At 41.0% G+C, this 25,820-nt stretch overlaps 1 protein-coding gene across 1 annotated transcript in view; it reads left to right on the forward strand.

Annotated features, from left to right (window-relative positions):
- The window catches only part of HEATR1 (HEAT repeat containing 1), a 92,446-nt gene extending 68,420 nt beyond the window's left edge, over positions 1-24,026 (forward strand). The window contains exons 30-45 of the mRNA XM_075203734.1: positions 1,395-1,625; positions 1,850-1,979; positions 3,986-4,152; positions 5,373-5,419; positions 5,646-5,769; positions 6,009-6,149; positions 10,331-10,623; positions 11,265-11,415; positions 12,494-12,652; positions 14,281-14,418; positions 14,676-14,780; positions 14,862-15,030; positions 15,819-15,973; positions 16,142-16,300; positions 23,093-23,201; positions 23,419-24,026. Coding sequence (XP_075059835.1) covers positions 1,395-1,625; positions 1,850-1,979; positions 3,986-4,152; positions 5,373-5,419; positions 5,646-5,769; positions 6,009-6,149; positions 10,331-10,623; positions 11,265-11,415; positions 12,494-12,652; positions 14,281-14,418; positions 14,676-14,780; positions 14,862-15,030; positions 15,819-15,973; positions 16,142-16,300; positions 23,093-23,201; positions 23,419-23,507 — 2,367 coding nt within the window. The 3' untranslated portion in view covers positions 23,508-24,026. The remainder of the gene's footprint in view (positions 1-1,394; positions 1,626-1,849; positions 1,980-3,985; positions 4,153-5,372; positions 5,420-5,645; positions 5,770-6,008; positions 6,150-10,330; positions 10,624-11,264; positions 11,416-12,493; positions 12,653-14,280; positions 14,419-14,675; positions 14,781-14,861; positions 15,031-15,818; positions 15,974-16,141; positions 16,301-23,092; positions 23,202-23,418) is intronic.
- Positions 24,027-25,820: the final 1,794 nt, after the last annotated feature.

Here is a 25,820-nt window from a genome sequence, read left to right on the forward strand (position 1 = left end):
ATCTCTCAATGTTAATGCATAGTTATAAATATAGTTTTTACTTGTGTATCTGCTCACCATTTCTCCCTTACCGGGATGATGATAGCAGATCAAAGAGGAAACAGGGAGGCAGGGCATAAAATGTTACTCTGAAGGTTACAATACAGTAGAAATAACGCATACCTCGATTATCACAACACTTCAAGTTTCCTGTATTGCAATTTTTAATTTGTATTACATTCCCCTTTTTTTCTCCTTTTCTCTTTTCTGTATATTCATTTGTTTTTCTGTTTATAAAATGTTTGAAAACTAAAAAAAAAAAAAAAACAGAAATCTGATAACAAAAAATATCTTGTGTTGTTAGGACCATAAAGCTAAAAAATATATAGATGTTTTATTCCCAAATAAAACTAGATGAGGATACTCATCAGATAAGTAATTGCTTAGGCGTTACGTTAATTATTACCTTGTGTCGTGGAAATGTCACCCAAGAGGAAATTTTGGGTGAGATCTGAGCAGAATGTGTTTTGTTTCTTGAATTAATTTAGGAGAGTAGACTTTAACATACGGTAAACATGAAAAAGAAGTGTTTTTTATAGTGGAGACAGATATGCAACAGCAGGATTAACAGATCTGTACAGTATATGGTAGTACCGATATGTAAAGTAATATTGAGTTCTATATTTCTGAAGCAAGCAATATTAAAACTGTTCTTACTAAAACTAGAACAGAAAGTGTCTGTTACTTTAAAAAAATAGCATGTTAGTTACCACTCTAAGTCATAGATCCACAATTTCCATTGCTTTCCCTATAGCTAGTTGGTCAGGAGCCATGTTTGTTTTTAAACTGTACAATGTCTGGCTCTATCCGATGGGCCAAATACCTATCATAGTGTATACATGTTTTCCCTGTACTTCTAAACCGAAAAATGTTGTTGTATTCTAGAGTGACTGGTCCCCACTTTAACATTGTCCTCTTTGATCCATGGCCTTTCATATTTTTTTGAGATTGCAATTTTTTTTAAACCGCAGAAATTTATTTTCTCTTTCCTGCCATTGGGGGACACTGCGAGACATTGGGGTATAGTAGGTGGGACTAGGAGTTAAGGCACTTAACAAACGTGTTTGTTCCTCACACTCCTCCCCGACTATGCCCCTCCTCTCCAGCTCAGACCTCAGTTTTTTCTAAGTGCCTAGGAGATAGGTCACGTTGGTATTTATATAGTTTTAAAAGTAGATCAGGTTTTACTATTGTTGAGTGGACAGTATGGGTGATGTCAACAAGTGTTTATAAGTAAAGGAAAATAATAAGCTCATGTTTTAATAGTCCTCTCAAATGCAGAGTTCATGAAATGACTGACATCTGTTTAGCACTTGCATTTTAAAGAGTCTGCTCATTTTTCCATTTTGATACAGGTAGAAGGAGATGCATCACAGGACACCAAGGATAGTGTGGAGAAGGTGGTTGAGAAGATCATTCATGTGTTTGTTGACGCACTTCCTCATGTCCCAGAACATAGACGCCTGCCCATATTGTCACAGCTCCTGGACACTGTGGGGGCCGAACGATTCCTCTGGGTGTTATTGGTTCTCCTTTTCCAGCAATATGTGACCAAAACAGTCGTCATGGTAACCAATGGAGAGAAGGTCAGAGTTGTGCAGATTCACGAAGGAACTCTTCATTTAAAATGTTTATTTTAAAATACTTTATTGTAATACAACTGGATACTAACACCTATACAAGTAAATTCTTTCAGTGTTTTTAGTCAACAAACAATCAGTCATACAATTATATATGCCATGGTGGCAGTATGTGCAATCGTGTTTATTACCAGTCATTGCAGCTATTTCTACTGTCTCTTAATTAACAGGATGCAGTTTTGGAGCAGGACACTGAATTCTGGATATCAGTCTGCTGTGAATTCAGCGTAAATAATCAACTCAAGAGTTTGATCAAGCTCCTGAAATTCCTTACAAAGCTTCCAGAAAATAAAGATGAAGGTAATTACAAAAAGACTATTAAGTAAATTATTTTCGCGTGTCCAGGTATTGTATTTATTGCAATAAAGCTATAATCAGACGGAGATTACAGTGAGTGATCCAGTGATTTGCTTATTGTTTTAGAATGTATCATCTAAAAACAGTTAAAAGTGTCCGGGAGGCTCGGCCCACAGGCTTCTCCGCTCCTGATTTAGGCAATTAAGATCTGGGCAGTCAGTAATAAAATGGTGTGATTCACAGATATAGATCCATGTACTCCTATTTGGGGGGCGAGGAGATTGAGGGAGTTGGACACAGTGGTGGGGTCCAGGCGGTGGTCCCGGTATGGTGTGGTGGCTGTAGGTCAACTATATGAAGTAAATGTTCTTAAATCTTTTGAACAGTTGTCCAGGGAATTTTCTGTGCCTAGAACAATGTTCTTTTCCTACCTCCAACTGAGACATGCCATGTACACACAATTCAAAGGGGAGCCACCAGTGGTTGCCATAGCCCCACTGAGAAAGCAGTTACAGGCTTTGAGCAACAGGGGTCTGATTTCATGTATGTACTCCTGTCTTTTGTATGAATCCACTGTAAATGACTTGAATGACCTGAGAAATCAATGGGAAATAGATATTGGTCCCTTAACAGACAAAGAATGGGGGATGGTCATGGATAGCACTAGTGGCTACACAGCATCATTAAAATTCCAGCAAATACAGGTGTTCATTCTGCATAGGGCCTACTTGACTCCTATTAGGCTGGCTAAGTTCCGCCCTGATAGCACTTCTAAATGTCCAAAATGTAGTTCGGAAAATGGCAATTTCTGGCATCTCATTTGGGAATGTCCCTGTATACAAAACTTTTGGCGAAGAGTCATACGATGTGTTCAAAAAACGGGAATTGAAGTCCCACTTAGGTCATCGGCCACTTGTTTATTTGGGCTCCGTCTGAAGGGAAAGGTCAACAAGCTGACAAAAATTTATATTTCCCAGTTGTTTATGGTGGCTAAGGTTAGCATAGCCCGCTTATGGTTAGCCTCGACGAGTCCCACAATTAAGAGTTGGAAAATCCTGGTTAATGCCACTATAGGGCATGAAAGATTTGTTTACACGAGCAGGCAGGCATTGCCAAAGTTTGAGAATATATGGTACAGGTGGGTGGAGTCTCCATTTTATTTTGTATCCTCGAGTCATGATGTCCCGAATACATGAGGGTCTGGTTCCCCTGGATTACATAATAACAATAATAAAGTCCATAACAAAAAGCAGAGCCCCGCCTCTGCAGAGTACGTATGCAAGAGTATTTACGATGTATAGTCCTAATTAAGTATTGTACAAATGTTATCATTATGCGATACTGGTGTCTTACAATTTAACCAATATTTTATATTCAATATTGACATATTTGCGACTGTATTTTCTTTCTTCTGTATTTGTTTATTTTTTGTTTTGTTGTTGGTATGTATGTACCTTGAAAATTTCCAATAAAAAATACTGGATTTAAAAAAAAAAAAACAAACAGTTAAAAGTGTTAATAAATTTTATGTGTTATGACAAATTAGTATAGGAAATATACTAACTAAAGACGGTAGATGGTGGTCGTCTCATATATAATGTATTGTATAGTAGATGTTTAGTGTCTTATTAATACAATGTGTCATATGAACACTTTCGAATTCTTCGAGAAGAAAAGAAGACAGATACATGTCTTCCAAGTCTAGTTGGTTACTGAGAGGAAATAAGATACATATCTATTTGAGCAATACTATGAATAATGCATTCAGGAGTATATTGTAATATGTCTGTATTAACTTAAAATTCACAATGATACATACAAGTTTTATGGTTACCAATGCTGTCTAAAAAATTATTTTGCCATATGAGGACTAACTGTGTGTTGCCCTTTCATGCATGACTTCTGAAGTCTTCCTATTTTGAAGATGTTCATTATCAACTGCATGGAATATGTCTGTTTCTGTATGTACATATATAATAGTGAAATGTTGCCATTGATTCTCTTTGTAGATAATTCTGAGCAGAAGAAAGGCAAGGCACAGAAACAGAAACCTCAGAAGGAAGACTCTCAACTCTTCAGTGTGGACAGTCACTCGGCTAAGCAGCTCCGGCACTTTAAGTTCTTGTCTGTGTCCTTCATGGCACAGCTTTTGGCTTCCCACAGTTTTGTTGGAAAGGTAAAATATTTATATTCTAACACCTGAGCTACTACGTGGACTGATACTAGGTTGCTTGTCTGATCCATCCATTTTATCCTTTGCTTAAACAACATGGCCCATTTTTACTCACTGTATAACTGTCATTGATAGTAAAATACAACTTTTTTAAAAAAAAACAAAACAAAGCCTTCCCTCTTTGCACCATGCACTGCTCAAATTGGTTATTTTCCTAGGCCTATTGCCAAGATACATTTATTGGTGGTTTAATGACCTACAGTGTTTATGTCCTGAGATAAAGGTAGACTGTCTGTGGTATTGTTGCTGCTGTTTGCAACTCCAGCATGCCCTGCCCTCCGACCTCTGTCGTAAGATTTTTGCATTGAGTTCATGGCAGTATTCTGCTCCCGCTACAAATTGGCTCACACACATTAATTTGCAATGCCTTGATTTTATAATGGCTTGCATTGCATTATTTAATTTCTTAAACAACCTAATAAAGCTTGATGGAAAAAAATGCAGCCTGAAATACTAATTAACGTACACTCAGTCAATAGTAAGGATACAGTACTATGTTCACTAATATAGACATGAAAGCAATGATAACCAAGTTAAATTGCTAGAAAATGCCCCCCGTTTCATGTAGCATCAAACTGTATTGGTCAAAACTAATCTAATATAGATTATCTAAAATCCAACAGTAATGCTTTCATCAGACAGTCTGAGATATGACTAATATGACCAGCATATTCTATTCAAACACTTAATGGTTGTCTACATGCACCTGAAAGAATAAACCAATCAGGGAGTAACAAAGCAGATGCATAATTAGTCTCTCTCATTTTGTTTTGTCTACATATCTTTAAGTGGTAAGTTGTTTACCAATCGCCTACATGTAGAGACATTCTTTTCTCTTTCCTACCATTGGGGGACACTCATTGATATATGGATCAACAAGTTTTTGTGTGACAGAATCCACCCTCCAGACCAGGGTTTCCCAAGTCCAGTCCTCAGTGACCCCTAACAGTGCAGGTTTTCCAGGTCACAAGTGAAATAAATATACCAAAATGTGTCAGTTAGTTATGAATACACCTGTGCTCCAGCACAGAGATAAGGAAAACTTGCACTGCTAGGGGTCCCTGGGGAGCAGGTTTGGGAAACAATGCTCTGGAGGGTGTTGTGTAGAGTTTATTTTCTGAAGTTTATTGAGCTCATTTGCAGTTGTTTTTGTATTTTGTTAGGTTGTGGAGTGTGAAGCTGCTGAGGGATTAAAAGAATTGGAACAAAGGTATGATATAATAAAGTACACACAAATGTTAATCTGAGCTGTAATTGGGGTGGTAGAAACTACACATTTGCATGATGTTTACCAGAAATATAATCTGCTATATTAGAAACATATATACGTAATACACTGCAGTGTATTACACTGTTACACTGTTACTACCTGCAACAATAGCACTTTATATCTATAGAAGTGGTTTTCTTAACTGTAAATTACTTAATCTTTTTAGGGTTTTGGAAGAGGTTCTTTGCTATATCAACTTAGTAGCCGCCTCAGTGGAAGCAAATGCAGACAAACCCACAGCAAAGTTCTGGCGTGCTCTTCTCAACAAGTCCTATGAGCTTCTAGACAAGGTAAGACCTTAGATCATCTATTCTGACAACTGAGTGATGTGCTGTACTGTGCATCTTGGTTTATTTTTAAATGTGCTTAATGAGACATTTTTGCACATATAACTTGACATTGCATTATTCAGATTAATCAGTTTAAACATAGTGATGTATTAACGAGTAAGTGTAACATGTTCGGTAGTTTTATTTCAGTGTTTTGAATCATCCTATTTAGTGTAATTTTACCTCTTGCTGTTGTATAGGTCAATGCTTTATTGCCTACTGAAACCTTTATCCCAGTAATCCGGGGACTTATGTCCAATCATCTGCCGTCTGTGCGACGTAAAGCAATGGATCTCCTAAACAACAAGTTACAGCATCGAACACAATGGCCGGAAGAGCAGGTGGGTAGTGCTTTTACTTTCTAAATAGTACCTGTGATATCCGTCTGTCCATAGTTCAGAATCATATGCACATTTTTCTTCTCTCCTTTTTTTTTTTTTTTAAGATTCTCTATGAGAAAAAATTGATTGTTGTCTCATATAAAAAGTTGTCTCATATAAAAGTTACAAATGAAAAATGCATGTATGAAAACTTCTAGAAGCTTTCAGAACTGAACATTTTGCAGGTAATTTTTTCTTCGGTTTTTTTTTGGTTTTTTTTTTATGTTTAAATCAATGCTCCACATACTGTACTTTTTTGAATGCTTCAACCCATCTTTTCTGCTTGTGAGGGCTGACAGGGACCTGGAGCTTCACGTTTGATTATTCAATGGCTGCTAGTCGCTGCTGTCATCTACTTTTGTCTGGAATCTTCTGATTTGTTTGGTTTCTATTCCCAATCTCCTCTTAAGTGCCCTAGCGGGAATGGTTCTTACCAACCCATATTGGATTTTCCCTCACCATCAAGGATGTAGCACTTCACAACACTTCTTGGACATGGTGCATTGTTCACGGATCTATCAATCCAACCCTCAAAAGTTCAGACAATGTCTGTTTTTTTTTTAGTGCCATAGCAAGGCTTCTTTCCAGTTTAATTTCCGACTGAATCAGGATGACACGGGTACCTCCAGGCTGACTGACCAGGATTGTTGATACTTTTTTAGTGGTACGTCATGGGGCGTCAGTGGACCAGGATTTTAGAACCGCTCTCTGGTCACCCCTCCATACTTGTTCCAAAGTGCCTTTGGTAGAAAATTCCTCCAGGCTGGTGCAAATTCTTATGCTAAGTATACTTGACTTGGCATACCTCCGCAGCTATGGCATGGGAAGATCTTTTAGCTGTAATGATTATCTTCCTTATTTATGATATCTAACCATCAGGTCTGTGTGTCGAAATCTTTGCCATCAGCACATGTCACCAACATGAGTGCATACAGGATGTCCAGTTTCACACCAGACAGCTTTCATTTGCCATCTTCTACCTACATGTGTCTCCATTTGCTCGACTATCCCATTCTTCTGTTGCAGTTATCTGTTTTGGTAGATTGTGAACCTAAGCTGCTCGTTTCTCACCCCTCATTGGAATTTATTGTAATTTGAGAGACTTATTGCTTGGTATTGCATTCTAGACTCCAAGACTATTTAAGTCTTTTGCTACTTGGTCAGGACATGCCTTTCGATTAACATTGTGAAAGTGAAGTTCATATTTTATACCCTTCTCCATTCGTCAGTGGACCTGAAGGTTCACTCAGTGCATTTTAACTGGCACGAAGGGTTCAGGAAGTGCAGACAGATGATGGCTAAGGCCACCAGAATCATTGATTGGGTGACCGTTTGTGTCAGAGATCATGGTTGTTCACAATCAGTGTGGTGAACTGGCTGACAGACATCTTAAGTGATGAACAGGTGGACCCCGAGGTTGTGCTCTCCAACCACACACATTTCTCTGGCGCACATTCACTTGGTGAATCCCCCATGATGGCTTCTCATAGCTTACTACCGGATTTCTGGACAGTAGACATACCAGTACATGGTAATACCTCGGCACAAACTAGTGCGTTACCTCTTCCTTCTTCTGGCTGTGCTTCAGTAAATAAAGAAGGCAATGAGACAGAAGGCATTCTTGTCTATACTGAAAGTTCCAAAAAGGCCTTAAAGGGCCAGTTAAGGACTTCTAGTATAGCATTAATGAGCCCTGACATCTTCCTTCTAGACCAGATCTGCTCTATGACTGGATTTAGGGTTGAGTTGCAGTTGTCAGGAGTTCCAGGTTTGAGCATTGGCAGTCCTTTCTCATCTTCCATCAGCAGATGGAATTTTTGGAGGAATAAAGTGCTGCAGCTTACAGTGGGCTTGTGATTTCTGAGATTAATATATCTATCGCATCATCCTGTGTCCCCCAACATATCACATGGAATAAAACTCACTATTAAATCCCTTTCTTGTTTATTTCACACAAGGCTTTATTTTCCCCCTGTGTATATATTTTAGTGTCTGTTGTAGGTTTCCTTCTGTGGTCGATAAGCTGACTTCTTATTTGTTGCTGTTCTCTTTGCTCAATCTATGTATATTTTCTTTGGTAACAGACTACCTGGGGGGCAGAAGGGCAAGGTTGTCATTTTTCCTTTCTGGCCAACCCCCTGAAGAAAGGGTTTAAATCTTTCACCCTGTTTCTCTGATACAGTACACGAGAAAGAGAGTTAACAAGAACTACAAAAATCCTGTTATGTTTTGGTGTCTTTTAAACTTCAAGTGTATATATTTCCCACTGCTGCCACCAATTGTTATGGGTAGCCACTCCCTGAACTAATATAACATAATTCAACCAGTCACACAATATTTCTGTATTTCTAAACCCACAATCGACAAAGAAAATCCGGCACTGACTTCACAGTCTGTTATATGTAAGTAATAAATCAATAAAATACTGATTTAAATAGCCAGTAAGTATACTTAGAAAAGGATCAGGTTTGCTGCTTATTTTAGGAAGTTGCCGTATATCACCTTCAAAAGAGAGGAAAATTACAAGAGAAACCAACAAAAAAAGCGCAAGAAAGATCCTGTCTAAGTTAAAATATCACAGTAGGATAAATTAATACTAATTAAAATTTATTAAAATCACAGCAAACACCATGTGTACATAAATTGGTTAAAAGTAAACAGATTCCATATTACCCTTGATCCGAATCAATAATAATCCCAAATTTTGTAAAAAATAAAATAAACTATAGTGCACTTACAGGAAAAAGTTCTCGTATTTGATGTTATATAGCGCCATCAATAGTATGTTTCACATGAGATCAGAGTCGATCCACAATCCACGACACAATCATGTCTATTGCAATCCACAAAGCTGTTATGACTTATAAACCACACCTTAATATGATTCATAATCCCTTATCAGTCACGATTATTCAAATATTTCAGCCATCTTGAGGGTAATAGAGAGATATAGATCATTAATATTACATCCGACTCATATAGTCCGATAGACGTTTTGGGCTCTGCCACCTACAGTTACATACAGAGTCAGTCTTCTGAAATAGAAATCATTCTCTCTCCATTGTAAAAGTCTTACCCCACTCTGGGTTTGTATAAATGGATTTTGTACAAAGGAAGTGGTGGGATCCAACTTGACTTTGAATTTTTTTATAAATGAATCAATCCAAATAGCAAGATGGCATCAAATACTGTGATCACAGTAGAATGGAGAGTGTAAGTGACTCGTTTTTCTGCTGTTAATGTGTGGTTACCTCAGAGGAAACGCGTCAGGCAGAACTCCATTCTAATGTGAAGACTGCAACCCCCCGGAGGTTGGGAAAAGTGTCTTTAAAAGATGAGACCGGTTACAAGAAAGGGTCGGTGTTTTGGGAAATCACAATTTTGCATCATCTTTGATTTAATACCCAATTCTAATATGTGACCTAACTTTCCTGTGGAGTGTCACAATATAAGTTTACGAAGTTATATATACCAAACATCATAGGTCCAGTGCATCATCTGAGTTGATACTGATTTATTCACTTTCTCTGCCTGACAGGCAGCTTTTGTTTGTCGTATGGGCCGCCATTCATCATGTTATATATGAATGTGTTTGATCACTAATTATATTGATTTAAGGTGGCATTTTTGAAAACTGAATTATATTTGTCTATATAAAATTTTGCAGGCCATTGTCACACAGCTCATGTCTGTTCGTGTGAAACTCCTGCTGGGGGTGGCTCCCTCCAGTCTGTCCCACATCTCTTTAGGTGTCAAAAAAAAACACTCCTTATACCAGAATAGTTCACCCGATGAGGTCTTTGAAGCTGTTCAGTTCTGTAAAGGTGACAATTGTATCTAGTAACACGGGTGGGCAGAGCCACATAATAAACACAGGCCATTTGAGAGCAGGGCTCTGCTGTGAAGACATTTGCATTTAACGTACAGTGAAAAATAAATTATAAATCGAGTCATTTGATACACAGTATTTATAATGCCGTTATGATTAGGCTTTATTCCCCACAAGTATGTTATTGGTTAATCCTTATAGCTGTAATTCCTCTATGTTCACTACAGATATATAGATAGAATATCTATTTATCTATCTACCACACTCTAATTTTCTTAATTATGTTATATCTGTTCTTTTTTTTTTATTTTAGATTGATTTGCTTTTGGGACTTGTTACGGACCTTCTTTCTGTTGCACTTCGGAAAGCAAATGTGGAAGGGGAAGAACAAGCTGTCAACAGACAAACTGCTCTATACAGCTTGAAACTGCTATGCAAATGCTTTGGTTCTCACAGGCAGCAGGTGTTTGTACCTGTGCTAAATGCTGCAGTGGACCTCATATCTGCAAAGGAGCCAGAGGAAAAGAACGTGGTGGGCAGTGCTTTGCTGTGTGTTGCTGAAATTACAAGCACCATCAAAGCTCTCGCCATACCACAACTGCCGAGGTATGCCATTGTCAAGTACACTCAGCCTAATTATCTCCATTATGGAAATTATTTTATGTTGCTTTTGCTTGTTTGGTCAACAAATTCATGGGTCTGCGGATCTGAGTTTTCAGGCAAATTTCCTGCATTTCTGACACAATGTTTTGTGCTATAAGTGAGAGAATGATACCAAGCACTATAATGTCTTGTTAAATTAACTTATTTAAAGTAGATGTCACTTGTAGTTCGTGTATTCTCCAGGCTTGGAGACAGTTGGGAGAATTTTTAATATGAACACTGGTCAGCTAGAATGTCGATTTGAAGCTGACTGAGCAGTCTTAGCAGCAACAATGCACAGTGCACCCACCTGGTTGAGGGTGATTTAGTTTCTCCCTAACCAAGGTTCTTCTAGTTGGATGGGACAATGTAATACAAGTAGAATTTTTTATTACTCAAAATCTGTTTTACTGTTGTTCATTTATTTTCTCTAGTATATCGAGTACACCCAGTTGTTGGTGGTCCGTGCATTGACAAAATTTGCTGCATGACATTTGCTGTTGGACTTAAAATTTAACTATGCCAGCTAGTCAGAAACTGGTAAGAATTGTTTGACACTGTAGATTTGCAGCACATGAACTGATTGCCTATGTTATTGCTTGTAGACTGATGCCAGCTCTACTCAACACTCTGAAATACAGAAAAGAGCTGCTTACTAGTGAAATTCACCTTCTGAGCACAGTGACTGCTCTACAGAAGGTGGTGGAGACTCTCCCACACTTCATTAGTCCATACCTACAGGAGTCATTGCTGCAGGTAAGTGCATTGGTTGTACTTCATAAAGTATCTCAAGTATCCGCTTATCTGCTGTTCCTAGTTGTGGTTACATTCATTTCTCACTGTAGATGCTATTAACTGGTAAGCTTTGAGGATACAAAAGTAAATAATGAAAAATACAAGCAGCACGAACATAATGTGTCATGACATTGTACCACCATTAGCTCCTACACTCAGCCTCAGTCTGCCCTGTTGTAGCTTCTACAAGTGTATGGGCATTAGTAACTGCATGCAGTGATGATCATCCCAGGCAAATTCTGCTGTTAATCCTCTGTTAAAGTATACATGTTACCAGTCAGCCTAGCTGTGACTACTGCATGTTAATATGTTACTGCTAAACAGGGCTGTATGTTTCAGCCCTACCTCAGTGTTTCTTACTGGCTCAGAGCACCAAAATCTGTTGTGTAGCTGGAGACATTGTGAGCGAGGAAGGGCATATACTATTTTCACTGTCATCCATTCTGGGGACACTTGCTTCACCATGGGGATATAGAGGCAACATTGGAGCTGGGCTCTTATTAAACAGAAGGCTCCACCCCTCTATACCCCCCACTAAAGGCAATCCTCAGCTTCTGCCATCTCCTTGGCAGACTTTGCCTCACAGAGTAAAGTTCCCTGCAAGAAGCTTAATATATTGAAATCCTTTGTGTGATTTTGTTGGTGCTAATTATTTTTTCTGTCTATTGCTGCCTCTCTTCCTTTTTGCACTATACTATATTTAAGTGGGGATTACAGTGGTTATACTCTCACTGTTATTATTTGCCAAGTACCTGAAATAGAAGAACGGACTTCCACTTTCCTTTAAATTGCCTGTTATGTGCTGTCGTATTCAATGGTTAAAGGCTTAGAAGTACTTATTGTAGCCTCCTATTCACAGAAGAGGTCCCGGGACACACTTTAGATAGAGAGACAGAGCCAGAGACACTTAGATATAAAAATAATACGGTACATTTTCTTTTCAGATGACCCAGTTTAATTTAACACACAATCGCCAGTATAGATGAGTGGTGTCATGACCTTCTTCTGCTCCTGATGTGTGAATTTTATGGTTACCTAGGTTACACGTCTTAATCGGATTGCTGTCAAAGTTGGACCTACTTCTCAACTTTCTGTAAGGGTGACGGCGATGAAAACAATCTTGGCAACAAAACTGGCAGCCAGAGTACTTCTCCCAGCCATCACCAAGTGCTACTGTGATCTTGTGGACACACAGCAGGTAAAGGTCACATGCTTTTGTCTGTCATTGTATGACTTTCCTTGCATAACCTAGTTACACCTCTGTGTAGTGACAATCCCTAAGAAATACCAGCTTATTGCTTGATGGGGAATGTAATTAGGATGTATTCTCTGCTGCCTCTGGCCTGATGTTAAAAGCATTTCATTTTCATCATTATTCATGTGTTTAGCCCTTATGCCTGTTTTTATTATATGACCCAGTCTACCCTCTGCATAACATATTGCAAATGAAAAAGAATTAGTTTGCAGGCCAGCTATGTTTCTATCTTTCAGCAGTCTTTAGTGAAAGTTGTTTTTCTTTAAATATTGAAGCTATTCATAGCATATGAAAAGTGTAAGGAATATGATTTATATTTGTATTTTGGCAGCAATTGTTTTAAAAAAACTGATGCAAGTAAGGAGGAATGCGTTTGAAATGAGCTTCTGATGACATTATATGCAGTAAAAGAGTTGCTCTATAAAATGGATTAATATGTTTCAAAGTTTAGTAAACTAATCAAAACATTATTGGCTTGTAAATAAGGGGCAATGTAAAGGGCATCAATGAAATTCTGTCTAGAACAAGTTTACAGATCTGTATGATGCCGTCTAAAAGCATATTTCATGAGACTTAGGATAGAGGATCCTGCCCGTGAATGCGTACGCTCCAAAGGGAGGGTATAATAAGACAATAGGAACAAATTGGAACAATAGACATAGTGGGGTAAACTATGGAGGCCATGATGTTGAGAGGCCTAGATGGGTCCATGATGGTGCAGGGGCCTATTTGGACAACGTTCAGGGTGGTGCCGGGGCCATGTTGGTGTCTGTGCCTAGGAAGTCTATAGTATCTGTATATGTACTCATTGTACTCCTACTTTAGGTTACATAGGAAAAATAAATGGCAGTGATGTTCACAGATATCTAGGTTACCTCCATTAGCACAAATGCCTCCCTGATTTACTTTTCTAAATCCTTCTCCTCTTAGAAGGAAAGTAATGCTAGCCATATATATGCAGATCATATAATGTGTGTCCCGCTGTACAGTTTCTCTAAAGAATAAAGTTGTCATGAGACTTCTGGATTTGTCCAGTTTGTCTTCCATGTCTGTGAGAAAGCAGACTATAGATCTGGATAGAATAGTGTTTGGCTGCTTAAAGCCTACTGATCCATAAGCAATTTATATAAGCCTAGAAATGTCAAATGCATGAAAAAACCAGGACCATGGAAAGTTCTACCCTCTTTGAAGATGTTCTCCATGAAATGGAAAAACAAAAGAGATTCATCTACTCATGTTCTTGGCATAAATAGATGTGGCATTATAGTATAACCACCATACAAGGTAGAAGCAGCCGTTTTGTGAGGCAGACTATCAAATCCCTAGGAACTAGTTACAACTTTGAGCCGTGATTCAATTGTGAATTGATAGATTGCGTTGTCATGAATATTGGTCCAGCACACACAATGGCTGCCTCAAACATGTGTAAGCAACAGCTACCCTTAAACAGAACAAAAACCTTCTCTTGTTGCACTTGCATTGCTATGTTCCCTTATAAATTCAGAAATATTTAAAAGTAGAACCCTCTACTCCCATAATTTATCATTCACATTTTTATTGTTATTTTTTAGCAAAAGTGCTTGGGCTTTCTTATGGACATCCTGAGAGAACACATTGCCTCAATGGATAAACAGCAGCTCTCCTCTCACCAGTCTGAACTGACTTCTTTCTTCCTCAAGGCCCTGGATTACAGAGCGGAACATTTACAGGTATAGATAACAAGGCAAGAGTAAAATATACCTACCTTGGACTGTGTGGTGAATAACTCAGTCTAAAGCGAATATGTTCAAATGTTGTAGGTTAGTTTAGTAATCCGTAATCTGCTTTCCTGTTATGCTAAACTGTAATGGCATATTACCTTCAGTACCTCCGCAGGACAATTACAACATACCAGTCTCTTGATCTCTCAATGTTTAGTCATGCATTGTTTTTTCAGTCTGTGTTTATACTAATTAATGTTTCACAGATGGACCTGAAAGAAGTGGGCACCACTGAGGGCCATATAATAAACTGTTTGATCATCATGGTTATGAAGCTTTCAGAGGCCACATTTAGGCCACTCTTCTTCAAGGTAAGACAGCTTAATATTATACCATTATAACAGTTATAACTGCCTATTACAAGGTGCTCATTTAGTTTTCACACCTTGCAGCTTTTTGACTGGTCCAAAACAGAAGGAGCTTCAAAGGACAGACTCCTCACCTTCTGCCGGTTGGCTGACTGTATTGCTGACAAGCTAAAGGGACTCTTTACCTTGTTTGCTGGTCACCTTGTTAAGCCTTTTGCAGAAATTTTGAATCAGACCAACACCATAAAAACAGGTATGTGTTGCTAGATCATGTTCCTTAATCTAAAACTTACCATTAAAAACTGTTACTTGTTTTGTCACAGAACCCAAACAATTCAAACTGTAATGTGATAATTTTAAGCATGAAGAGAAATGTATCTGAAATATTATGTTGCTGTTTGATTTATATTATTTATTTTTTTTAGTGGGGGGGGCATGCAGGGTACCTGGTTTGATGCTAGAGTCATAGGAATAGTTCATGCCATGCTATTGTCACACATTTCAGGTGTTTCTTATTACTATATTACTGTCAATCTTTAAATGAGGATCAGTGTAAAAGATTTAAAATTATTATAAAAAACGCATGGAATTAAAACCAGCAGATATGTGACTCAAGTACACTAATACCTTGATTCAGTCACTGCAACTCCTTTCAATGTAAAATGGTCATAAAACAAGTAAATTAATTTAAAAGAAAAAAAAAAAAAGACTTACTACTTAGGCACTAAACTAAAAACTGATGGTCTCCCTACAGGAGGCATAGAAGGGTAGAAGCAGGCCACACAAGTCTTTAGTTATAGTAGTGTCTTGCTCCCAGCACAGTGTCCTCTATACCCCATGGTAAACGGTATCTCCCAAATGGATTCCATGAAACTGATTTTACGGTTAGTACAAAAAATTCCTCACATCATTCCCTGCCCATTTACTCTAAACCAAAACATATTTTAGCCTTTCCCCTGGGCATGTCTTATGAAACTTTGATGCACATTGTATTGGAATGTTAATATCACTTAACAATCTCTTCTGATTTTTTTCCCCCAGATGAAGAATTTTTTGAATCGGAGGATAACCAGGAAAAAAGTTGCCTACTTCTTGAGTTTGTTCTTAATTGCCTGCACAAAATCTTCCTATATGATACTCAGCATTTTGTCAGCAAGGAAAGAGCAGAGGCATTAATGATGCCCTTGGTGGATCAGGTATTCTCCTTTAAACTTTCAACAAAAGAGTTTTTAAGATTCATGTTCTAAAAGATATCTGTTTAAAATCTCCTGTTCCAAGGGGTTTTGTTGCTTTTTAAACTGAAATTGAAGCCCCATCCCACATGATATATAACTGCTGATGAGTTAAATAATTCTCTTTGTTAGATTGAAAATTTACTTGGAGGAGATGACAAGTACCACATGAGAGTGAGCAGAAGCCTTGTCCCCTGTATTGCTCAGTTCTCTGTTGCCATGGCTGACGACTCTCTCTGGAAACCTCTCAACTACCAGATCCTCCTGAAGATGCGCCACTCGTCTCCTAAGGTGAGAAGAAAATGACATTCAAGGCAATTGACAATAGTTTAAGAGAATGTGCAAATAAAGTGTAAATATATGTATTTGCGAGCTAATTCTAATTTTAAAAAAAGTGGTTGTTTACAGTAAGATTTGGAACATCTATGCTGTACACTTTAGTAGCAGAGCTTGGGGCTAATGTCTCATTGTAACCCAACACCACCATTTCTGACAGCCACCACAGACTTGGCATTTTGTTTAGTCAACCAGTGAGCACATATTTATAACACAGATTGGGCCCTCTTCATGTAAGTCTTGTGACATCTCTGGGATCCATTTGTAGACAAGTTTTCACCTTCAGACGTTTATAAAGCGTGTTCTACATGTTCAGAATAGAGATAAATCGAATGTGTTCCTAAAACTAATCCCATAGCAGGGTGATATCTACAATGTATTCGGCTTAGTAACCTCTTGCAGTTGATGCAAAGGGGATTCATGAGAGAGAGCCTGTTTATTTGGAAATTACCGTCTGAAAACATGGCATTCATTTATATTCTTCTTCTTATGGATAACTCATACAGGTAACCAATTTCATTTGATCTTTTATTTAGGAAAGTGCAACGGAATTCCTTTTTAAGGATAGTTTATGTAAAAACAGACCATTTCTCTCTCATCCGTTGGGGGACTCCGGGACCTTGGGGTATAGAGTAGGACAGGCGAACGCTGGCACTTTAACTTTCAGTTAACTAAAGCTCTGGCTCCAACCCCTCTATACCCCACCTCCTGCTAGAGGCCATTCTAGTTCAAGTGGCCGGCGAAGCGGGCTGTGCACGTTTTTACTTTTTTTTTTTTTTTTATGCTTTTATTATTTAATGAGTAGCGGAGACTGTGTCTCCGAGTTCTGACAGCCGGCGGCTCGCTGAGCCGCGTAGTCGGCTCGCTGAGCCGCGTAGTCGGCTGTCATTCAGAGTCTCCGCTGCAAGTTCATTCATCTGCTCTCCCGCGGCTGCGGTCGGCAGGGAGAGTGTGAGGCCGTCCGTGCTGTGCGCTGTCTGCGCGGGGGGGGGGGGGGGGGGGGGCGAAGGTGCCGTGTAGGTCCTCCTTTTCTGCCTGCTCCCTCTGCCGAAATTAACCCTCCATTGGAGCCAGACACAGTTGTTGGTGGCTGGGGTCTGTCCTCCATGTACAGAGAGCATGCTGTCTGCACACACTGCGTTTGGAGGGTTGGCAGCAGGTAAGTGAAACTCTCTCTCAGCATAGTGCTGAGAGAGAGACAGTAGAAATCGCAGTGGGTTCTCTGAGATGGCTGTTTTTTACTTAAAGCAGTCTGTTTAATTGGGTAGAGATAAGGTTCTATTTTTAGCTCCGGGAACAGGGTCAGGCAAGGGTCTCTGTCTGCTAGGCTGTGGATTGGTTGAGTTGTTTGTCTGTCTTAGACGTTAGTCAATCCAGAGCTGGGCCCTGAGGGGGGGGGGAGTGTTTTCCTCTTCGACACTTCCCCCGTGGTAGTCTCTCACTCCTCGTGTGTAGACACCTGAATAGGCAGTCATTTCAAAAGCTCCTGCTTCTCCCCTTTTCTATCCTGTATACTGAAAGGTAAAGGGTTGGGGGTGGTGTGTCTAGTCTTTGTATTTTTTACACACTTAAGAGCTTTTGGCTGTATTGCAGGCTCACTTTCTCTTGTAGTTTGTGTGCTGCTTGTTATCTGTATTGTGTGTATTTCACTGTACTGTTTTGTCCCATCTTTGAACATGTCTGAGAGGGAAAAATCTTCACGTGGCAGGGCTGGTGCTACTATGTTAAGTTTCACCTGTGCTGTATGTCATGTTAAGTTACCGTCTGGGCAGCCAGGAACACAGGCTCTGTGTGTGTCCTGTCGGCCCACGGAGACTACTCCTGGTGAAACAGTTGCTGTCTGTTCTAACACGGAGGAGCCTGCTTGGGCTCGGTCTCTATTTAATATGGTGGAACTGCTTGCTCAAAAGGTACAGTCTCAGGCTGCTCAATCTTCTGATTCTGCTTCCTTAGTTCAGGCTTTGCCTGTTGCTGCTCCAGTGCAGTCTGTTGAACCAGCCTGGGTGCAGGGTCTTGCATCCTCAGTACAGGGTCTGGTAGCGGTTTCTTCCTCCTTGGAGAGGATGATGCAGTCAGCCACACCGTCTTCCCCACGTAAGCGGAGGCGGGTGGCCGCATCCTTTCTGGGACATGATTCTGATTGTGGTTCCCAGGAGATGGGGGGGAGTTACCGCTGGGCTCTGACATAGATGCTGCTTCTCTGGTGGAGGTTCCACCTGATCGTCAGAGTGTGGAAGAGTTAATTCAGGCTGTGCGTCAGGTACTTGATATTCCTGAGGAACAAGTCCCTGAGGCTTCTGGATCCTCTCTTTTTGAAAGATGCCAAAAGAGGGAAGTGGTTTTTCCGGCCTCTCCCCATTTGGAGGAATTGCTGTTGAAATCTTGGACTTCCCCAGACAGGAAGTTTCAGGTGACTAAGCAACTGCAGTCGTGTTAATCCATTTCCCCCTGAAGTTCTCGCTAAGTGGGAGACGCTTCCTCAAGTGGATGCAGCTGTGGCGAGGTTGTCAAAGGTAACTACTATTCCTCTGCCTAACCAGGCCACTCTTAAGAATGGTGTAGACAGGAAGGTTGAGACCGTTCTGAAGTCCATTTTTGTGGCACGGGTGCTTCTTTGAGGGCTGCTTTGGCATCAGCATGGGTTAAAGCTGTTGATCGCTGGTCGGAACAATTGTCAGAAGGTTTGTTGGCAGGCCATCTTCTGAACTGCTTCCTTTAGTGGAACAGATTCAGAGGGCAACCGATTATTTAGGAGAAGCTGCTATGGAAGCAGGGACGATGGGAGCGTTCATTTCTGCCTTGGCGGTTGTAGCGCATCGGACTCTCTGGCTAAAGTCCTGGGAGGCTTATGTAGAGTCAAAAAAGACTCGAGTCCATTCCTTTTTCAAGAGGTGTTCTGTTTGGACCTCCGCTTGATTCCTTTATTAGTCGGGCATCAGGAGGTAAGAGCACTTTCCTACCGGTCAGTGTTCCCAAGCAGAGGAGGTCCAGATTTCGAGCCTTTCGTTCCGCAGGTAGGTCTTGAGGACAGTATTCCTCAGGACAATCCTCTAGAGGTCAAACATCCACCCCTAGAGGTGGTTTGCAGCGGGGACGTCAGGCCTGGTCTGCGCATCGTCCAGCTGCAAAGCCGGCAGACAAACAGTCTGCATGACAGGGTTTTTGCTCCTCCACTGTCGTCAGTGGTGGGAGCCCGTCTTCTGCGGTTCAGGGATCGGTGGTGTCAGTCCACTACCGATGTCTGGATTCGGGGAGTTGTGAGCCAGGGTTACAAGATCGATCTGCTTGGTCTTCCTCCCAGACATTTCTTCACCACGGGGCTTCCGTTATGTCCAAGAAGGCGATTGGCTTTAACAGAAGCGATTCAATCCCTTCTTTCGTCCGGAGTGATTATTCCGGTTCCTTATTCTCAAAGAGGTTTTGGAGTTTTATTCCAATCTTTTTCTTGTGACAAAACCAGACGGCTCGTTCACACCGATTATCAATCTAAAGGCTTTGAACACTCAGGTCAGAGTGCCCAGCTTCAAGATGGAATCTTTACGCTTGGTCATTCTCGGCATGGAACAGGGAGAATTTATGGAGGCTCTAGACATCAGGGATGCATATCTCCATGTGCCCATTTGGAGGGGTCATCAGTCCCTGCTGAGGTTTGCGGTTCGGTCTCGCCACAGCTCCACGAATCTTTACCAAGATCATGGCGGTTATGGCTGCTTTGCTAAGGGCCAAAGAGATTACAATCATTCCTTACCTGGACGATCTGCTTCTAAAGGCAGATTCTTCTCAGAAGCTTCTGTTGCACATTCAGGTAGTAATCCAGACCCTGGAGTTGCACTGTTGGATTATCAACTTCAAAAAATCCAAGTTGATCCCATCCCAGCGGATGGTGTTTCTGGGTCTCCTATTCGATACCCGTCTGAGACGGGTATTCTTTCCTCAGGACAAGATTCTAGCTTTACAGGGGATGGTGAAATCCCTGTTGATGACAAGGCGACCTTCCATTCATTTTGCAATGAGGCTTCTGGGCAAGATGGTATCGTCATTCGAAGCGATCCAGTTTGCTCAGTTTCATGCACGGCAGTTTCAGTTGGAACTTCTGTCGCAATGGAACAAATCTCATCGCAATCTGGCGAGTCAGGTTTTTTGCCTGTCTCCGCAGACGCGTCAGTCGCTGATCTGGTGGCTACACAAGCAGAATCTCACCAGGGGCCGCTTGTTCTCAATTAGGAATTGGATTCTGATTACAACAGACGCCAGCCTTCGGGGTTGGGGGGCTGTATGTCTTCAGGTTCAGTTTCAGGTGCTTTGGACTCACAAGGAGTCCAAGCTTCCAATAAGTGTCTTGGAACTGCGCGCAGTGTTTCACGCTCTAAGAAGTGCGCAACATTTGCTGCAGGGAAAAACCGGTAAAGATTCAATCGGACAATGTCACAGCAGTGGCTTATCTCAATCATCAGGGCGGCACCAGGAGTCCTTTGGCCATGAGGGAGACTCACAGGACATTTCTGTGGGCCGAAGCTCACGTTTCAGCATTCATTGCTGTATTCATTCACGGAATAGAAAATTGGGAAGCAGACTTCCTAAGCAGGCAGACTCTGCATCCAGGGGAATGGTCTCTCCATCTTAGGGTGTTTGAACAGTTGGTGGTGAAATGGGGTCAACCAGATGTCGACATGATGGCATCTCGGTTGAATCACAAGGTTCCTTGCTCCTGTTCCCGTGCAAGAGATCCTGGGGCAGTCGCGGTAGACGCTATGTCCGTCCCTTGGAAGTACCGCTTAGTGTACCTTTTTCCTCCGATAGCCATGCTTCCACAAGTACTGAAAAAGGTGGAGTGACGGTGTTCCAGTGCTTCTATTAGCATCGGATTGGCCGCGCAGGGCTTGGTACACCGACGTGCTCTTCATGGTAGGAGGTCGGTCGTGGCGGTTGCCGATACGCCCAGATCTACTAACCCAGGGTCCCTTTTGTCATCAAGGTTTGCATCGTCTAGCTTTATCGGCGTGGCTGTTGAAGGGTGGTTCAGACCATGCTTCATGCTCGAAAGCCGGCTTCAGCCAAGATATATCATCGAGTCTGGAGGACATATATTGGTTGGTGCGAAAAGAAAGGGTATCCTACATCTTCTTTTCGTCTGGCCAGGTTACTCAGGTTCTTGGATGCAGGTTTGCGTCTTAGTTCTCTTAAGGGTCAGGTGTCTGCTCTTTTGGTCTTCTTTCAAAGAAAACTTGCTGTTATACCTGATGTGCAAACTTTTATTCAGGGTGTTCTCCATGTTCAACCTCCTTATTTTCCTCCGGTTCCGCCATGGGATTTGAATTTGGTGTTGAGGGCTTTACAGCATCCTCCATTTGAGCCTTTGAATTCAGTAGATTTCAAATTTCTTACTTTGAAAACGTTTTTTTCTTTTGGCCATTTCTACGGCACGCAGAGTTTCAGAGCTTGTGGCTTTGTCTTGTAAGCCTCCTCTTCTAGTTTTTCATGAGGATAATGCAGTTCTTCGAACTAAGCCCTCCTTCCTTCCTAAGGTTGTCTCTAAGTTTCATTTGAATCAGGATATTGTCATCCCGGCTCTAACTGATTCCTCGTCCTCCGATAACGATGACTCTATTCGTTATCTTGATGTTGTTCATGCCTTGTGAATTTATGTTAAAAGATCTCGGACGTTACGTAAAACCGAGGATCTTTTGATTCTTTAGGATGCTCACAGGAGGCTGGCCAGCTTCTAAGGTGACTATTGCTAGGTGGATTACGGCTGTTATCCACCAGGCTTACAGTGGGGCTGGGGAGCCTGTCCCAGATAATCTACGGGCACATTCTACAAGATCTGTAAGTGCTTCCTGGGCGGCCCGCCATGGTGCCTCCAGTGAACAATTGTGTAAAGCGGCCACGTGGTCTTCTGTACACACTTTCACAAAGTTTTATAGGTTTAATGTGTTTGCCTCTAGAGATGCAAGTTTGGGAGAAAGGTGCTTCGGGCCGTTTCTTCTGAGCGTTCCCTCCCGTGAGACAACTTTCGGATGTCCCCAAGGTCCCGGTGTCCCCCAAGGGATGTGAGAGAAAATGGGATTTTTATACTTACGTAAAATCCGTTTCTCTTAATCCGTTGGGGGACACCGGGCGCCCACCCTTAACGCTCTGGTTTTTCCTTCTGTTTGATTGTTAAGAGAATGTTGTGTGTTAAGTTTATTCTCTTTTCTTTGGTTCTCTCTATCTCCCTTTCTGCGGGCTTGGTTAAACATAGACTGGCCTCTAGCAGGAGGTGGGGTATAGAGGGGGTGGAGCCAGAGCTTTAGTTAACTGAAAGTTAAAGTGCCAGCGTTCGCCTGTCCTACTCTATACCCCAAGGTCCTGGTGTCCCCCAACGGATTAAGAGAAACGGATTTTACGTAAGTATAAAAATCCCATTTTTCTGATTCCCATTTGGAACCTATAAATAGTTTAAACAAAAATGAGAAAGTATATAAGGACTAATGTACTTCTATTGTCAGCTCCATGCAGTCTTTCTGATTGGGGTATGCAGGATCCACCAGTGAATTACAATAACCACTGTTATAAGGTTTTATAACATAAATGCACAATATACACTTGGACTTTACATCACTAACATAATTAAGTCCCATGTTCTTCTTGTATCCAACATTGTACAGGAGCCCAGTTAGGAACCCTCCAGAGAAGTCTGTGTACCTGGACATGTTTTATATGGAATATGTTTCACTGAAAGGTTTTCTCTCCTGCTCTTGTTATCAGGTTCGCTTTGCTGCATTGCTTGTGTTGGTCGATTTAGTGGAAAAGCTGAGGGAGAATTACATGGTCCTGCTCCCAGAATCTATTCCCTTCCTGGCTGAACTGATGGAAGGTAAAGAACACACAGTTCATCTAATTTACTTTCACTTCTTATTGTTCTGGAAGATTAACATACATCTTCATTGCATGCTATCTTGTCAATAAGCATTATAGGGGGGAAAAAAAGACGGAGCCTCAGTTTTTACGAGGATCATTACGGGAATTGTGAAGCAGTTTCAGACTTGTAATGCTGTGCTTTTTGTTTTTGTTTTTTTTCTTTTCTTTTCTAGATGAATGTGAGGAGGTTGAACAACAATGCCAGAAGGCCATAAAGCAACTGGAAACTATTCTAGGAGAATCACTCCAGAGCTATTTCTAAGAGAACTTTACTCATCTCCACCCCAGACTGAGTCAGACTATATCCTGATACATGGAACGTTAATATCACAGAAAGTGACAAACTTAAAGATGGTTGATTGAACTATGCAAAGTCCACAGGTCCAAAGATGAACCATACTGGCCTATAGAGGTCATCTCAGATCATCCTCCAACTTTGTTTACCTACATGCCCAATAATGATGGAATTAATTTCAATCGGATTGTTATAGGATATTGCAGACATTTTTGTGCCTTATCTACTACAATATTGGGCCAATTGTCCAATATTGCCTACAGTATTGCAGCATTTGTGGTCCGTGTAGGTTTGTGTCCATACCACTTTCGAGCCCTCCACTCAGAAAACTTTGAAGTCATGTTTTGTAGCTGTATCATGTTTTGTATACATACATTTTGTAAAAAAAATATATATACTTTGAAGTTTAACATAAAATTCATCTGTGGATACTTCCCTCGATTGTATTTTGTTTACTTAAAATGAGTAAATGTATTTCTGATCTTTCCTTTTGTATTTGTCCATTTTAAATATTAAGACATGAATGTTATTAATGAAAGTAGTCTTAGATGTCTTGACCTAGTTTATTTGATGATGCCTAGTAGGTCTATTTGAAAAAGTCACTTTTCAATAGAAATGCAATTGTTTGTATTTTGCCCATAATTCCCTGAGCCCTCCTGTTATTAACAAGTTTTGGTAATTGTCTCTCAATACTGGAGATTTTTGGGCTCGGGTTTTTGAAAAACCAAGCCCACCCGAACATTGCAGATCCGAGTACAGAGTGCCAAGCCGACTCGGTACTTTTGCGCGCTCTTTGAACTGAAAACGGGGCAAAACGTTACTATTGTGTCGTCAGATCTCGCAGGTTTTGCATTCTACAAGTACCGCCCTCCATGGAGATCTGGCACCATTTCACAGACAGACACAGAAAGGGGTAGCAGCATTCTTGGCAGTCTCCAGTGCAGTTGACCAGCGTCATAGTTAAAACAGAAAGAGGAGGGGTGATAGAGTTCTTTTAAGTCTCCAGTGCCATTGCTCATACAGAAACGGGTAGCAGTGTTCTTGTCACTCTCCAGTCACATTGTTCTTGTCACTCTCCCGTCACATTGTTCTTGTCACTCTCCCGTCACATTGTTCTTGTCACTCTCCCGTCACATTGTTCTTGTCACTCTCCCGTCACATTGTTCTTGTCACTCTCCCGTCACATTGTTCTTGTCACTCTCCCGTCACATTGTTCTTGTCACTCTCCCGTCACATTGTTCTTGTCACTCTCCCGTCACATTGTTCTTGTCACTCTCCCGTCACATTGTTCTTGTCACTCTCCCGTCACATTGTTCTTGTCACTCTCCCGTCACATTGTTCTTGTCACTCTCCCGTCACATTGTTCTTGTCACTCTCCCGTCACATTGTTCTTGTCACTCTCCCGTCACATTGTTCTTGTCACTCTCCCGTCACATTGTTCTTGTCACTCTCCCGTCACATTGTTCTTGTCACTCTCCCGTCACATTGTTCTTGTCACTCTCCCGTCACATTGTTCTTGTCACTCTCCCGTCACATTGTTCTTGTCACTCTCCCGTCACATTGTTCTTGTCACTCTCCCGTCACATTGTTCTTGTCACTCTCCCGTCAGATTGCTCTGTGTCATCGATATGTATTCACATCAGTCCACAGAAGAGCACCAAGCAGCTGCTGGCACCAGTCAAGATGATAGTAATACCTCTACGTCATCTGCAAAAGCCTATGTTCAAGTGCATAGTAGTTTTAAATCGGAGAAACAAAAATGTAAAAACAAAAAGCAGTTAACTTTGTCTTGACTAGAGTTGTTTTTTCTTTACCAACATGCCATTCTACAAACGCAGTGGCATGGAAAGAATCGGGCCTTCGCCTTTTTCAATGAGTGCTAGTCCTGCAACTGTCAGTGAGGCGGCATCTTATAAGGTCAGTCATGACGATGCAAGACCTTGTCATACTGACTCAAAAAGAGGTGCCCAAATACTTTTAAGTGTAAGAGCTGAGCTGGAAAAAAACAGTAATCCATTAGAAGAAACTGTATGTTCAGATTCAGAAATTACACAAATCCCTGAGGAGAATCTATCCATGAGTGCTATGTGTAAGCATGACCTTTCTGATACTGTACTCCTAAAGAAGCCTCCTTTTAGCATTTCTGCAGATGTGTGGATGAGGAGCCCAAGTGTAGCCAGTGATACACAAATTGAGGGTGACACTTTGGATTTGCAACAGAATGAGGAGGATATTTGGATATTTGTATAGCTGACGACAATGCTAATGAGAATGTTGATG

This window comes from Mixophyes fleayi, chromosome 3 (genome assembly GCF_038048845.1).
Source record: "Mixophyes fleayi isolate aMixFle1 chromosome 3, aMixFle1.hap1, whole genome shotgun sequence".
NCBI classification, from domain to species: Eukaryota; Metazoa; Chordata; class Amphibia; order Anura; family Limnodynastidae; genus Mixophyes; species Mixophyes fleayi.